Source organism: Lonchura striata, chromosome 11 (assembly GCF_050655825.1).
Source record: "Lonchura striata isolate lonStrDom1 chromosome 11, ASM5065582v1, whole genome shotgun sequence".
Taxonomy (NCBI): domain Eukaryota; kingdom Metazoa; phylum Chordata; class Aves; order Passeriformes; family Estrildidae; genus Lonchura; species Lonchura striata.
This window is the reverse complement of record NC_140713.1, coordinates 18,198,533-18,215,338: the sequence shown is the minus strand read 5'-3', so window position 1 is coordinate 18,215,338 and position 16,806 is coordinate 18,198,533. Positions and strand designations below refer to the sequence as shown.

General features: G+C 45.8%; 1 protein-coding gene across 8 annotated transcripts in view; it reads right to left on the bottom strand.

The window, feature by feature from the left end:
* Positions 1-16,806, bottom strand: part of PLEKHG4 (pleckstrin homology and RhoGEF domain containing G4) — a 97,529-nt gene that overhangs the window by 19,736 nt on the left and 60,987 nt on the right. For all 8 annotated transcript variants that reach the window (XM_085589741.1, XM_085589738.1, XM_085589740.1 and 5 more), the window contains exons 11-13: positions 10,256-10,394; positions 7,877-7,999; positions 7,172-7,363 (exon numbers count right to left, since the gene is read on the bottom strand). In XM_085589741.1, the coding sequence (XP_085445867.1) occupies positions 7,172-7,363; positions 7,877-7,999; positions 10,256-10,394 (454 nt within the window). The remainder of the gene's footprint in view (positions 1-7,171; positions 7,364-7,876; positions 8,000-10,255; positions 10,395-16,806) is intronic.

The following is a 16,806-nucleotide window of genomic DNA, read 5'->3' as shown; positions in this document are numbered from 1 at the left end:
ACAGAGGTGCTCTGACAATCAAGGCTGAAGGTGGTTTCAGCATGTCAGGAATTACCCCCTGCGTACATGCAGTGGCAGAACATGCTGGCACTCCTTGGATCAGGGAAGACACATGAAGGGCAAATACCCTACATCCCAACATATACTACACACTGGCTGGCTCCCTCAGTCTCTTCTTCCTGCTGTGTCCTTGAGTGGAATTTGGCCAGCACAGCAGGAGGGAGAAGGACCCCAGATGAATCAAGGCTTTGCCTCTCTGCACATGTCACAAACATATCACACACCTCATACTGCACTAAAGCATTGCCTGAGGTGCTGGGACAGGTGCTCAAAAACGTCTTAACCCAAGAACCTCTCACCTTCAACTGCAAATTGTGCTTGGATTTAGCACATGACAAAAACCTAATTAATTCACTGCTGCTGCCCTGTAACACTGAGGCACAAATGAGTCTCACACCTATGTTGTGCAACCAGAAAGGAGCACTGAGTGCTGGTGCTAACCACTATTTAGCTTTTACCTCCTGCCGCAGAGCTTGCCAGGGCTACAGGCACTGCTGTGCTGCCCATTTGAAAATACAGTTTTTGGTGAAACATAGCAAAAAATATATCTAGCACCAGTAGAGCTTGTAGTGATTTGCTGAAGAATTCATAAGACAGAACAGTTTCCAAATCACTAATTATGCAAGACAGAAAAATCTGATCTGTAACAGATCAGATTTAAGTGTTCAGGACTTCTTGTTTGTACAAGAGGGCTATCTCCAAGGCAAAACAGAAACTTTTTAATGCATGAATACACTTTGATAGGAAAGTAAACACTAAATGCTTTTTAACCTTGCAAGAAGATTTCTCCAGAAAAAACCTCGCAGGAAGGAGAGGGGAGAGATTTCACACATTAACCTTGCATGAACTCCGCCAGAGGATCGATTTTCCTTGAGGCTCATTCCCCCAAGTGCTTCAGGCTGTGCATGAAAAAGGACACCCCTGAAATAGGAGAACAAATCAGACTAGATGTCTGTCTAGGGGCACGACTTCACAGGCATAACTGAGGAAGGAGAAAGAGAGATGAGACAGCTGCTATCAGACAATGCTGAAGCCAGACAACAGTGGCTTCCACTAAAACAGCACAGTAAATATTCCTCTCCCATGCCTTTTGGATCTCCTTTCATCATGCTGAGAACTTGCATCAGTAACAAGATCAAAACTGTTATTTGGGAATGTTGTGCAGACCATCCCCAGAAAAGGAAAGACAATCTCTGCACAGATGTGGAGAGAGAATAGTGCATGTTAAGTCCCAGGGACTTTATTACAAACCACAGCAAAATCTCTTTTGCTCCAAGGTGCTGGGGGGCAAAACCATGTTCTGACCAGTGCAGAACTGCTGGCAGCATCATGGAACAGGGACCTATGTCTCTGTTTACAGTAAGTATGCTACAGTAAGGATACAGCAAATGTCTTTTTTTCCCCTTTGGTGCTAAGTTCTACTCTGCACTTCTCCAAGCACATTCCCAGAGTAGGGAATCATAGCACCCCTTCAGTAAAATTACTTCTCAAACTGTGCCAAACAGCCTTCTACCAAAAAAAAAAAAAAATCACACTTTCAGGCTGCAAACACCAGGATCCTTTCCAGCTTCCCACAGATCAGCATTCACAACCCTTCCTTGTTTCATCAAAGGCTAAGAAAGAAGAAACATCAATAATTTATCACCTGGAAGGGATATTTTTCCCTCAAAAAGATAATCTGCAAAGTTCTATCTGATACATAATCAGAAAGGAAATACAGCAGAAAACAAGGTTTCAGCAGGTCTGTGTTCTGAAACTTTTGGGGAGAAGTTAGCAATAACATTTGTAGAAGGCAACTTATTTAGCACACTCTGGATTTCTGCTGACAAATCTAAGATCAGATCCATCTCTGGAGGCTGGGAGTGCTGTGCCAGCAGGTCTCAGTCACCTGCGGGGCAGCAACCCAGCAAACCTTAGAACAATCCAGGAGAGCAGCCCCTTCCTGTGCTGTCCACAACATCTGAGAGAAGTCCTGAAGACTGAGAGGTACCACTAGCCCTGCACATACATCCAGTCAGTCTGCAGCATTCAGACCCCACAGCAACTTCTAGCTGCAGGTAAATTATGCCCACTGAAACGATCATGCAATAACTTCTAATAAAGAGAAAGAGGGATGGGCACTGCTCTGCTACAGACAGCACAGCCCTGGGATTCAGAGGGACCATGCAAAGATGCCCACAGCCCACGGGGCTCTGTCTGAGTGCACAAAAGCCGCACACAAAGCACTCTGATTCATGCTGGGTGCGTACAGACACGCACAAGCAACTGAGTGAAAAGCCTTCTCTACATTGTTTCCAAACAATATCAACCCAGCTCACACGTCAGCCGGCCCGCACACTTGGTACTTACAAGAGGCTTTGCTGTGTCCGTCTGCTGCTGGAGCCGGGATGGGGCGATTGCGACTTGGAGGGAAAGGTGCATGGAGATGTGCAGAGAGACGAGAGCGATGGGAAGAAGGGCCCCGGCCCCTCTTTGGGCCCCAGAGCAGCAACACTTGCTCACGGGATGGAGCTCAAAAAGGCTGGCATTCCTACAGCAGCAAGGACAATGGGGAGGGATGAGGAGGCACTGCCATAATCAAATGCAGCCCAGCTGGCCCTCCCCCAGGAAGGGCAGGCACCTCCTTCATTTGCCAAAGGCTTTGTTTTCTAAGCCACAAAGAACAAAGTAGCTGAGGAGGAGAGCACAGGAGAACCCACTGTGGGGGCAGATCCACCCATAAGCACAGGTAACCCATTTCTGAAGATGAAAACACAGATGGAGAGGGGCTGGGCAATATTCTGCCCACTCCAAGCAGAAGTCAGAAGCAGCAGCTCCTTGAGTACAGCAAAAAAAAAGACATCTGAGGAACAAGAATCAGCAGAGGCTGATAGTCAGGGGTCCTTTGAGGGAAAAGATCCAAGGGAAACAAACAGAGAACACCACTGTAAGAATTGCTTGTCGAACAGAGCCCCAAGAAATGGGAAACCCTACCATTTCTCAACCCACCTTACCCCTCTAATCCTCAGCAGTGAGAACTGAAGCTGAACAACTTCCCTCAGAAAGCAAACATAAGGCAAGGGCTCAAGATGCAAGAGACCCACAAGCTATGGCAAGCAATGAGCATACTTTCCCTGAGCGCCATTGAGGCACCATCTTGCACAACATCCTGAGAAGCAGGAAAAAGCCCCTGGAGCTGCCTCAGGCCCTCCTGTAATGATACAGGCAGTTCAGCTCTGGGCACCACATCACCACATGGCCACAGGGTAAGCAGGTGCTGCGATGGGACACTGCTCATTCTGGTTGGGTCAGTGCTTTCTTCCACTTGTGCCAGCAGGGATCATGCACCTTCACTCCTGACCTTTGGCAGGACTGGTTGTCATCCCAGACCTGGTAGAGACTGTCCTGTGTGCTCTGGCTCACTGGACATGCTGCTGCAAGTAAGGCGCTTGATCCTGACAGGGCACATGGCTTTCACATGGGCCATTTCAAACATGCAGTCCAGGCAATCTGCACTTCACTGATGGTAAAGTCAACAACATGGGATATAAGAGTGTTCTCGGAAAAAATTCACCCAGAGAGAGCTTGAAGAAGGAAAAAATATGAAGGCTAATGAGATAAACAAGGAGAGGAAGACTTGCTGTTGCCCCTAGTCTTGATGGTATACCTATAACAGTGTTATTGTGAAGCCAGGATAGAGAGAAGGAGAAAAGGATACTGGGGGTATCCTTCCTGCAGGAACCCCAGAACAAAACAGACATCAGTGCTTTTGGTGCACCATACATACTCTTGCTTGTTCAGCTGCCCAGTTTTTCCCCAAAGCACTGTATGGTGCCAGACCCCAGCGCAGTCTTGGAACTGCGTAAACAAGGGACAGTGGCCAAACCAGGCTTGAAGCCACAAGGAAAAGGCAGGACCCTGAATATACCCACATTGACTTTGTGGTACTGAAAAGCAATCCTCCAGCCCACAGCCAGAGGTGGGGGGAAAGCAGCTTCCTTCACTTCACTGCTCCTCCTGCCCAACCACACCCCTGTCAGGCACCAAGGGCTCCTGCCACAAAGGAAGCAGGGACAAATGGAAACATCCAGCTTGGCACTAGTCATGTCTTTGGGGAGGGAATCCTGCCAGCCCATGTGCAAGCTCCATGTGGTCTGGCCCAGCTCAGCCTGCCTCATTGCAAGGAGCTCTGACAGGCCTTCAGGAACTGCCAAGCAGTGAAGAAAACCAGCAGAGCATCTTGATGGGGCATATGGGGTTATGTTGTTCTGTCCCACGGCCTGTCCAGCAGCCACAGGCAGCACCCTAGAAAACATTTGCCCACCACATGCAGGAGGGCCAGCATGATAGAGCCTCCCATTCCCAGCAGGCAGTGAGGTACATGAGGGATGAACACCATGATCCCTGTGGTGGGTGTTCCCCTCCCTTGGTGCATGCTGAGATGTTTGGAGATCTGAGCTTGCCAGCTCATTACCATAGTGTACATTGCTTACGCATCCTTGGGCTTCTTCCCCAAATCCCGGGGTTTGGCACTCTGCAGGCTCTTTATGAGAAGGAGTAGCAAGGACATTGCTTGTTGTAGACTCCTGCTGTAGATATCCCCTCAGATATTAGGGAAGACAGAAGGGAGTTAGGCAGACACCAATAAAATCAATTCAGGAAGGCAAAAGCAGCTCAGTATCAGAAGACACTGAAATCAGTTTAGGTAAGATCTTCTGCTTATCCCCCTCCTCCCAGACCACACCACTAACTTTGCTTTGGGAAGGCTTCTGCCTTCTGGAGATCAAGATCAAACTCACTGAAAGAACTTTCATGCTGTTCAGCAATTTCTGCATGGATCCTACAGCTGCAGGATGTATCCCCCTACACTCCTAGTTTCAGTTGGCCACTGGTTCACAATGCACACATAGTCTATTTACACCACCAAAATTGTTTATAGCTCTACTGAAACCAGTGAGATCAAAATCCTCCTCCCTCCCTGAGCCAGCTGCCTCTCCTCCACACAAAGCAGTGTGAAAACACACTGTGCCACTAAAATTTTGTTTTCACTGGGGCCATGCAGCATGAAAGGCACAACCAAGAGGGCTGCTGCTGCTTCCAAGGACTGCATCCTCGAGTTTTCATCCACCAAAAAAGCTGCAATGCCCTCAGAATATTAATAGGCCACTCTTGGGGTCTATGTAGCATTTGTGTCCCTAAAAATGACCCAGGCTCTGAAAAGGCTTTGAAGCTGTGGAGGAACACTCTGCTATAGAGTTATGTCCAACTATCATGGCAGCCCAAGAGCTACCAGCACAATGTAACTTCCATATCAGAACAGAGCATTGAGCAGCCTGGAAGCTTTGGGGAGACCTTAGAATACCCTGCAGAACCTGAAGGGGCTCCAAGAGAGCTGGAGAGGGACTTTGGACAAGGGCATAGAGTGACAGGATAAGAGAAAATAGCTTCAAACTGACAGAGGGCAGGATTACATTGGATATTAGGAAGAAATTCTTCCCTGTGACAGTGGTGAGGTCCTGGCACAGGTTGTCCAGAGAAGTTGTGGCTGCCCCATCCTGGAAGTGTTCAAGGTCGGGCTGGGGGCTTGTAGCAACCTAGTCTAGTGGATGGCATCTCTGCCTGTAGCAGGGAAGTTGGAACTGGATGATTCCTTCAAAATCCCTTCAAGCTCAAACCATCGTATGATCATGTGCAAAAGCCCACATTTGTGCTCCAGAAACTTCCAGCTCTGGCTGGAAGAGTTCACATATGACCAATGTTTGGCTTGGCTGCAGAATTGTCAGTATGCCAAGCAAGGCTTGGTGCTTTTGTGTGCCTCAATTTATCAGAAGAAACATGAGAAAACCCTTCCCAGGATCCCTTCTCATGATCCCCCCTGATGGCAAGGAGCATTCAAATACCAGAGCAGCCCCTGAACATCTCTGTTCAGTGAGGCAGAAAAGCACAGGTTCTTGCCATTCTCCGATGGCACAAGAGGCAATTATCTCTCAATTGGGGTGAAAAAGAAATTACACATTTCCACAGCAAGAGGGTCCCCCACCTGCACAGCAAACTGCAGAGATGAGCCAGAGCAGACCTGCAGAGCATCACCAAACAAACTCAATCCTTATTGCCCTGACAGCAGTGTTCTGGGCTGCCTTCTCCATTTTTCTGCCTCACACAGGATGCTTTTCCATGTTTTCATGTTTAGCTGAATTTCCTCCCTCCTCCCCTGAGCACTTCTGGCTGCCAAGGCAGCTCAGAGACAGCAACTAAGTGGCACCTACATCTGGTACAGCTTAACTTTTAGTGTCTATTCTTTCTGGAATTTGAGAACTTCAATACCCAATGTTTGTACAAGTGTGGAATAAATGGAGCACAGGCTCCCTGGCTTTCTGTTCTTGCCCAAGTTGTATTTTAAAATGCACTTAGAAAATCCTACTCTGCAACTTTAGAAATTAAAGAACGCCAAATCCAACTGTAGATCTGCTAAATGGGTGCATTTGCACTAAACCAAACAGGTGAGAAGGTCAGGTACTCAGCACATTCACCACACACATCCTCTCCTCCTGCTTCCCAGATCCCTGTGATGAGCCAGGAATCCCTTGTTCCCTCAGCCACACTTCCCAGCTCTCCATTCTGGTGCTTCCTTTCCTCATGCAGGCCTCTACGTGGGACTTGGACTGTATTTAGGACTGACAAGCAGGGTGCTACTCCTGATGGGTCAACAGGCTGAACTGGCCAGTGTGTAAGGATATAGCAGGAAAACACAGGCAGCCTACCCTGGCATGGTGGCCAGGACTGGACACAATCAGCCCATCTCTTGGCCCTTGTCATCAGAGCCAGCACTGCCATAATTCTTCTGCTGCTGTTGCCATGAAAGGGGTTAAAAATCTCCAGCTCAGAGAGCAGAAAACCTCTATGCTTAACAGATGTGGACATTTTCTGGAAGACACACCCACCCCTTCTCCCACATACTGACTTTAAAAAAATCACTGCAGACACATGAGCATGAGGGGACTGCTGCAGATTATAGATCCAGCTCCCTAATGGAGCAAATACTACATTTCACACACTTCATAAACAATCTACCTGGACTGAGTCCAAGCAGACTTTTTACACCTTCCTCTGTGCAGCAGATGCCTTGTCTTACCTTGTCAAAGAATTCATACAGCCTGACTGTTTCACAGACTCGGTGCCTCGTTTCATCCAGCTGTGTGCAGAACTCCTCCAGCTCATCTTCGTAGGCCTGCAGCTTTACCCTGTAAGAATGCACATCCACAAAGGAAAAGTCTTCCCATTGATTCATCTTCTTTAATGCTTCCTGTCCCCTTTTGCAATATTCCTGAAAACAAAAAGGAATTGCTTATGAGGATAGAGACCTGGAATCAACAGTGAGTAGTCTTCAAGGCCATTAACAGCTAGGGCTAATCAGACTGATTTTTAAGGTTCAAATCACATGAGCAGGGGTGTCTTTGTTTACAGCAAAATTTTGAAGCCTGATCTCTTATGATTTACACTTATCACACAGCAGCTTGTAGAGGTCTACACAGCAAGACCGTGGCTCAATCAGGATCAGAAAAAGGCAGTGTTACAAGCGCATCAAGGGAGGAACAAGAAAAGTCATCTTTCAATTCAGTAGTTATTTTCCCCAAGACTGGTAAATGCCATCTACTAAGTGTTGTGCTGGTGGCTTTGTCTGCAAAATGACAGCAGGGAGACTATGTAGTGAGATGGAATACACACACTTGGGTGATGAACCCTCTTAGCACCATGTGTTTGGCTGAGCACATACAAGACACACATGCTACCAACTCAGATGCTGGAGAATATAATTTTCCAATCTGACAACACTTACGCTGGCAACAAGATCAAACTCCTTGAACTGCTTTTGTGCTTGAAGCAGCATCTCCAAAGAATCATCCAGGCTGATAGTTTCCTTTAGCCGTTTTCTGCCAACATTCTCAATCCACCTGCTGACCTAGAAGAAAAGGGATAAGCCCTGCTTGTTAGTCACCCTGTGCTACTCACCAAAATAGGCCTTTATGTGGAAAGAGCAAAAAACTGCTCTCATAATGCTGGTCATCTCATTACTGGAAAGAATGTGTGTAGACTTCTCCCCCCTATTCCGGCAATTCAGTCTAAGCCTCCTGCTCAGAGTTTTTCCACTTCAGGTTACAGAGTAATTGAAAAGCTCTGCTATTGCTCACTAGCCTAAGGCATAAACAGGGCAAGTGGCTGCCTGGGCTCTGTCTTGGGTGAGCCATGGTCTAAAGCAAGCTCTGCAGCTTGCAGACTGGCCTGGCACTGCTGACATTACTGTTACCTCCAGCTGGGATCAAATCTCCTTGCTGCCAGATTTCCTACATCACTTCCCTTTTCTGACTTGCAGGAAATGAACCATGTCAGTGTGAATGGATTCTCCCCATCTGCAATGTTTCATGGTTCTCTGGGACTCTCAGCTAATGGTTTTCTGAAGGCAGCTCTCCACAGGGCTGAGCAGCATCTGTATGCTCCTCAGTGGAGCCCAGCTACTGTTGCAGTTACCAGCCCATATCCTCAAAGAGGGATAGAGGACTGACTAACAAGAGCATCCCTAAGAGCAAAGCAGTCATAGGAGGCCAGGCAGGATAACACAGTATCTCCATCATGACTAGCTTTTAAAAACAGGCTGGTAAACTTGTCTGCAATGCTCCAGGCATAGGTGCACCTAGGGGAAGGGATAGACTAAGTGCTTCCTAACGCCCACACATCCTGTTTTCCTATGTCACCTGAATCCATATCCCAACTCAACCCCATAGTCAAGGACAAACTCCTAGTTTTGTGGACTGTGAGAAGGTTACAAGGAGCAAGCCCACTGGAAAGAGGAGGAGATGGTGGGGGGCTCTCAGTAGTGCAAAGCTCCCAGGATGGTTTAAAAGCAGGAGCAGCTCCTACCATCATTGGTGATCTATAAGCAAAGTAACACGGGAGCAGTTGAGTGTTACTCAATTCAACAAAAAAATTAAGTTCAGCTTAAAGCAGAAACAGGTTGCAGTGCTTGATTTTGTGCCTTTCTTCATTTCTGTTTGGTATTAGGAATCTGTGTGTTTAACAAGAGTCTACTACCAGGTTCTTGCAACACACTTCTTGTCCTGAGTACATCCTGCATGGCGCCCAAGTGTCTACTTCCAAATGGGAAGTCATTAAAACTCCCAGATCCACTTTGGCCTGTGAAAACACTAGGTAGGCTACAGCCTCCTTTGCAAATCCAATTCCCACTAGAGGAGAGGAGCCCAGAATCCCAGAACAGCAATAGTGAAACTGATCCTAATCATGATTTTTAAGGACACACAAACTTCTAATCGTTGATGAGCTACAGCACAGGAAACCATGCAACACTATAATCTCAAGGTTGAGTTCAGGCTTAGGGATCTGCAACATGGAACATCTGATCAGCTCTTGTAGGATGCTCATACCTGAGCTGCTTTATGACTTTTTGTGGTCCTCTATCAACATGGCTACAGGTTTAAAAGGTCTTTCTGAAAGCCAGTGCCTGTTTGCTTCAGTTATCCCATGGCTGTCAGGAGTTTCAACAAGCACTAAACGAAGGGAAGTTGAAGGTCCCACAGAAGTGCAGAGGGTGGGAGATTGAGCATGGCTCTTGGGCTAAGGACAAGAAGCTCTTCCTTTCCTGGAGCCTGTAGAGAGGGCTGCACCCAAGGGCAAACCAAGTGTGCCTGGTGCTGCACCCAGAGGGAAAGGAGTGTACTTGGACTTATCAGATATCAGGGACCTGAGAACAGCACAGGAATCTAAACAACAGACTACAGGACTGGGATGGGCAGCCAAAGGGGACACACAGACTTATCACCTTGTCGACATCGCTCTGCTGCTTCTCAAGGTGAAGTACGAAGAATACCTCATCAACAGCCTCACTGAGAGGGTCAAAAAAGACACCCAACCTCCAAGTGTATGGCTTACCTATGAACAACTTCACTGATGTTTATGGGGTTTGACTATTCCATACCTAGAGAGAAGCCAGGGGACTTTCACCTGGCATCAAGAGATATCAGGGAAATAAGTGGCTTGATTCTCAGCACTGCTGAAACTCTATCTCAAATTCTTACATTCAGTTGTTCTTTTTAAGCATCAAGCATCACTGTGCACCTTCACACAACAGATCAACAGGCCCAGTACCTGCTGTGGAACACACAGTTGAGGGCAGCAGCCACTGGAACTGACAGGTAGGCCTTACCTCCTTAAAACACTCTTCCACCTTCTCGAACTCCATCACCAGCTCCAGTTCCTGGATGCGCTTGTTTGACAGCATCACCAGGCGGTGAACGCCCTCATCAACTTGATTATAAAGCACGCTGGCAGCATCGAGTGCATCTCTGCAAGGGGACACAGGTCTGGTCAAGAGTTTTGCATTAGGTCCTTCCCCCAGTGCTTCATGCAAACACAACCTGGCCGACAACAGCACTCCAGTCATCCTCCCCGTGGAACCCACACGGGCCATCTCCATATGGAGAACAGAAGAGAAGATTGCTGCTCCTTACACATTGCCATGATTCACCACTCTGACCCCAATGCAGACAACCTAGCAGGAAGGACAAGAGCATCTCCTCCCAGCCAGGCTCCTTGCAAGATTGACCATATTTCTTACACTTACAGCTTTTCATAAACGCAGATCGTTGCATCAATGGATTTTCACAAAACACAGAGTCAAGCAGTTTCAGCATCTAAAACCACCATTTGACTTTAATTAAGTAAATAAGCAACCACTAGTAAGCAAATCTCTCCTGAGTGACAACACAGAATTAAGTGCTTGATGCCCCACTTACTCCCAGGATTTCCACCAGCCAAACAACTCGGGAGAAATCAGATTTTACAGTGTTGTGCTGAAGAGATTCAGAGACTGAGCTCCCTACCTCCCACAGGCAGCTGTGCTGACCAAAGCTCAGCAGGCAACACCAGGAGGCACTCTCCCTTGCCAGCCTGCCCACTGCACACAGGCAAGCATGGAGGGGCTCAGGATGCAGCCCAGTGCCCTCAGACGCTGCAACCACAGTCCTGGTAAGATGATGAGTATTAGCAATCTCTTTTTAGATGTGTGCAACACCTATCCAGCACAGGTTTGCATGAATCACAGATGGGAGACAGAAGAGCATTCAAGCTTATTCTTCTTGTATTTCTTTTGCTTCTAGATTTCCCCTCCTACAATTATGGGCTCAAGAGACAGCAACAAGAAGACACTACAGCCTCCTTCAGCTGTGCTCTACACTGGCATGTTCAGCTGCCTGGTCATCTCCTGTACTCACCCTAAACCAATTTTCATTTCATCGTCTTACAACCTTCTGACTTATTAGAGTGTGTTTTTTTATCATATTATTAAAATTATCTAAAGCACTTGCAAAATAGGTAGCTAATATTGCTAATGGAACATAATTCAAAACAATTCAGCATACATGTTTATTTCTGTCTGGGTTTACAGGCAATTTTGAACCTATTAAATGCAACCAAATGTGAGTGTTTAGTAGCAGCCATCCTGTAGTTTTAATTGACACGAGGTAGCGCCATAGGTCTGGACAAGCAGCATAGCAGAAATCCACACTATTTTTCCATTCAAAATTCCACCCAGTGTGCAACAGCCAACTTCTCAAACCTCAGGCTCTTAGATACTTTTGTTTTTCCTCTTTGAAATGCCATCAGACTGAATGAATTTCTCCAAAGTGCAGCCAAAAATATCCAGATAGTTTCTGGACTAAGATCAGTGCTACTGCAGTACAGAGCAGATAGGTTCTCTACAGAGAATCTTTCAATGGAAAGATCCAAGCTGTAGCACTGCTCTGGCGTTTCCCAAAACTGCCATAAACAAACTGTGATGATATGAGCCTTCTGTTTTGTAATCCTTTCCTATTGACAGACCTAGATACAACCCAGGAGACTCACAGCAGCAGAGTCAAAACCATTGTCCAAGATGAGCTCTGGAAAATGTTTACAGAGCAGGTTGTGGAGGCCAGTTCCCGTCAGCAGCAGTGTCACAGCTGGGACAGCTAATGAGAAACAGTTCGGACGATGGCTGCAAGTTAAATTTGGCAACATCACTAACACTGTTTGGTTTTGTGCAGCAGAGCGTATCTGTCAAGTCCCATTTTCTGAGTAAGTTGCCAGCATACTGATGGCCAGACAGGCAGACACCCTTTGGCCTTACTCCCACAGGGCTGAATTCCCTGCTGGCATGAATGCTCTCATCCACTCAGGAAATGGCTACAGCAAACATTCTTCCTCCCGCTGGCACAGACAATCAAGCACCTATAACTTTAGGCATTCCATGCTGCTATATGCAAACATTTTCAATTACCCCCTCATGAGGCAAAATATTTTTCGAACCTTTCCCTGTGCTTCCATGGAAATCACGTTGGTGTTGATGCTTCTTCTTTGATGGCACTCATCAGCAAGCCAGACTGACCTGCTAGACCTTTCTGTAATAGGATGCCTTATGTCCACCCAAGCCAGTGACAAAGCGAGCATCCATGGCTTCAGCACTTAATGTGGTATTGTCTGATGGCAAGCTGATGACACAGGGACCTGAGACAAGGGTTCCAGCTCTAGCACTGAGCACTGCCTGACCTAGCACTGAGTACGATCTGATTAGGGGACAGGAGCCAGGAGTCCCACTCTGCCCCTTTCCATACCTGACAGAGGAAACAACCCCCCCATTGTCATAAGTCTGAGTACTTTTCCTTGACAGGAGTCAGCAGCAAGCTGGACTGCAAGGCCTAACAAATACTACAGATTCTAGCAGAGCAGACTGCATATTTCCCAAAGGCACAAAACACAGGCTTCCCTGAAAATAACACTGCAACTACAGGGAGGGAAAAGTCACCCTCAAGGTAGAGGGATAGGAAGTGATTATAAAAAAAAGGCTAAAAACCCCCACATTTCAAGGTTTTTTTAACCAGAAATAGGTGTACCACAAAGTCACTGTGTAAAGAGGCTATTTTCACTGAGCCATTGTGGAAAAGACTAATCTGTTGGAAACCACTTGAGACCAGTGCTGGCCTTATGGCCAGCAAACCCTTCCAGGCAAAGTCAGGTTCAAAACTGCAGCAATAAAGGACTCCTGCTGGCCCACCAACCACAGCCTGAGGAACCCATTTCAGGCGTGAGTGAACTTCTTGGTATCCAACTAAAGGACTGAGAAAAATCCACCCCAAACAACACTTCTGGCCCCACACATTCCTTCCCAGGAGTTATCCTGCCTCTGAAGATCTCAATCCAACTGAGCCTTTATGTACATTTTGAGAAGGTGGAAGGGAGCTCCAGTTTAGAAGTGAGCCCTTTGTCCCATTGGATGTATTCATAAAATAGATGTCTCTGTAAATAATGTGGCAGCTAGAGATGTACAAAATCTACATATATATGCAAATCAGTCATCCTCCCTCTGTCTCAACTGATTCAATGGTACTAAAAGTGACATCCTGTACTGAAGATACACAGAAAATCTTTGCTTTAGTGATTCACATGCATCTCAAACTTACCTGAAGTCAGTCTAAGATGTATTTGGGAGTTTATGCTATAAGCAGAGACTAGACAGAGAATTCAGTTCAAAAGAAGGCTGGAAATTAACTCTTATCAGTAAATTGGGTGGTTTGGGATTATATAAGCCAAAATCCCTTACTTTTGTCATTTAAAGGATTTTTTTTTCCTCTGTGAATGCTTGCGGCAGGGTACTGATGCCCTTATCAGCCACAATTCAACACTGCCCCTTCTCATGGTCCTGCCAATGGTTTCCTGAGTGACTGCAAACAACACACACATAAAAAATGTTTCCAAACAGCTCCTCTGGGCTCAGAGTTCCCAAACAACTTCAGGTGTGGCCTTATACTATTCCTGCTCTTCTGTGAGTTCCTCCAGCATCCCATCACCTCAGCTCTTTATTTCAAGGACCAGCCACGCTGTTTCCATGCTGTTCTGCCTCCATTAGCAGGCATTCATTAAAACCTCAATGTCTAGTTGTTGGTCTTCTGTTGCATCTCCAAGGTAACTCCATTCATATGTTGTCAGCCCCTGACAGTTCACTTTTACCAGCCGGACAGGCTCTCTGACTAACATCCATCTTTTACTCTCTTACACAGAGGAAAATACAAGCCTTTCCATGCTGTAGCATAAAGTAGGTAGGCAAACTGAGCTGAACAAAGAAATCACTCAAAGTCCATGGGAAAGTTTGGTTTTTTAGTTCACTTGGACACTTCAGGGCTCACAGAGAGGATCCACTGGGCATTGAGCATGTTGTCCCAAACCTCTGTACATCTGTTTATCTATTTACATATACACACACCCATTTGCTGATCTAGATCTTAAAAACTTCCTAAATGATTTCCAGTACACTACTAAACTCCACAATATCCTGAAACAAGGAGTTTTATGGGGAAAATGATACTTTGCATAAATATCTGTTTCTTTTTCAGCTTCAGAGTCAGAAGTTTTTAATTCCTGTCCTTCAGTACCTTCACAGCAGCTTGGAGTAAAGAAATCAAATAGTGAAAATTTGGTTGAAGAAAAAAGTAACTTCCATCCTGGCACACAAAGGAAACACCTGGCTGTTAAGGACTTTAAAGATATTTTAATAGTGGCCTGTGCAACTCTGAGCACAAAAGGCAGAGTTGTTTGAAGTCAGTGGAAAGTCTCGTCTCAGGTCAGATTTGTGTGGATGCAATGCAATTTCTCTGCACATGGGATTGTGGTATTGAGAGTCTTTCACTACATTCTTCCACGGTCAAGTCATCAAAAGCAATTTTGCAATAGTGCAGAGTCAATATAATTTATAGCAAAAAGGAGTAGCTTGATGTCAGTTTATGTTTCCCCAAATCCTATTTTCATTGGGCAATTATCATTTCAGTGGAAAAGGTTCCAAATGTCTTCAGCTTTCTGGAGAAGTGCCAAGCTGTTGTATAATGGTAGGGTAATTTTAAACCTATAATTTAGAAAGACCATTTCAGTCTGAATCCATTCTTAAAAAAAAAACAGCCTTGGAGAGTTACACTTTGGTTTTCAAAGCAAAATACCTATTTTGTTTTCAAAAAATAGATGGCCTCAGAAGAAGCATCCAGCAGTCACAAAAGCAGGTGCTGCCTGCACCATGCCTGCCAATGTCAGTAAGATGCAAACAGGATATCACAGTGAAGGGAGCAGCAGAACCATCACTATTCTGCACCCTCCTGTCTGCCCCTTCAAGAACTGCTTTGACAAACAGTAAGAACAGCAGACTAACAAAAGGGCTGAAATCAAGAGTTCATCCTCTGACCAGCCTTGGCCAAATTTAAAATGGCAAAAATTAATGGATGGAAGGAAATGCTATGTGTTGGTAGTGTATTTCATGGCATTTGGGCAAGTATAGGGCAGCTAAGTTGTCCAGGGAAAACCAGATATCCTTAATCTGATTTGTTCTGCAATTTAGAAGAAACACACTTAATGTTACAACATTAGCTTCATCTAGTCTTCCACTCTCTTGATGCTGAATTTCCCTTGTGGATGTCCATACAGGCTTTAGCAGAAAAAGAATAGGATCTGGGAACTAGGAGGTTTAAAGGATGGATTAGCCCAAGGATATTACCCAGATCATGTGTGTTGATACCTTGGCTAAAAATCACTTAAAACATCCTGAGCAATGCTTCTAGGCCTGCAGGAACAGTGCTATGTGCCTGAGGGATGTTTTGCAGGATAAGAAATGTCATTCTTGGTCATTACTGCATTTTGGTAGCAACCTACATAAGCACCATACTTATAATGATCCCATAAAAGGAGGTCAACCTCCAATGCACAATCCTGCTCTTTGAGCTGAGAGCTTCACATGCAGCTCAGGCTAAAATTCAAACTAGCCATGGTGAAGCTAAAGCAGATACGGCTAAATAAATGTGCTTAATTCTCTGCAGCACACAAATAGCCATGCTGGTTTCAATTCCCTGATTAAAGTATCTGAGGAACTGGGTACATTTTTGGAACCCTGAAGTGTCCTTACAAAGGCACAGAGGGATGCTGTGGGATGCCTGCTCCCACTGAGGTTGAGACCAGTGGATCTAGCCAAGACCACAGACCTGGCTGAATCCCTCCTCACTAGGTTACCTGACCTGGGAGCAAAGCATCCAATTAATACAATGCACTGGAGACCACAACTGCCAAGAGAATTCTCTTCTGGAGCTCCGTTTGTTTAAATGTGTTTTTAGCAGAAATACACTCAGAAGTCCATTTAAAAGGCAAGGGATCGATGCACACAGTTAAACAAGTGTCCAAGCACAGTCCCAAGGTGTGACCTTTGTTTTATTGTAACTGAATACAAGCTAGGTAGGAGAAAGAAACAGACTCTGGTCTAAAATCCCAGTAAGATCCATACAACTGACTGGGGAAAAAAAAAATCATTATAATAAATCCCAAACCAACAAGTAGCCTGCCTATGGGGAAAGTTCCCTGTGCAGTGGAGCCTTGGATAGGATTTGGAAACAGCATTCTGGGAACACTGAGCCTCAAGATGTGGTTTTCTACCAGCTGTAAACAATTTCTACCTCCAAACCTTGTCTAATGTACATAAACCTGCTTATGTTTATATGTTATATCCTGGTCAAATGCACCAGGTCTAAGAGCTGTGTTCCTGAAGCTGAGACCACCAGGCTTTCAAGATGTCCTGCTCAAATACATACACACTGTCATTTAAAGCCATATCCCTATTTCACTGATACATCCTTATGCCCACTTCCAGGGCAATGATCCATATAATAGTAGCGACTGTGCTATTAACCAGCCCAG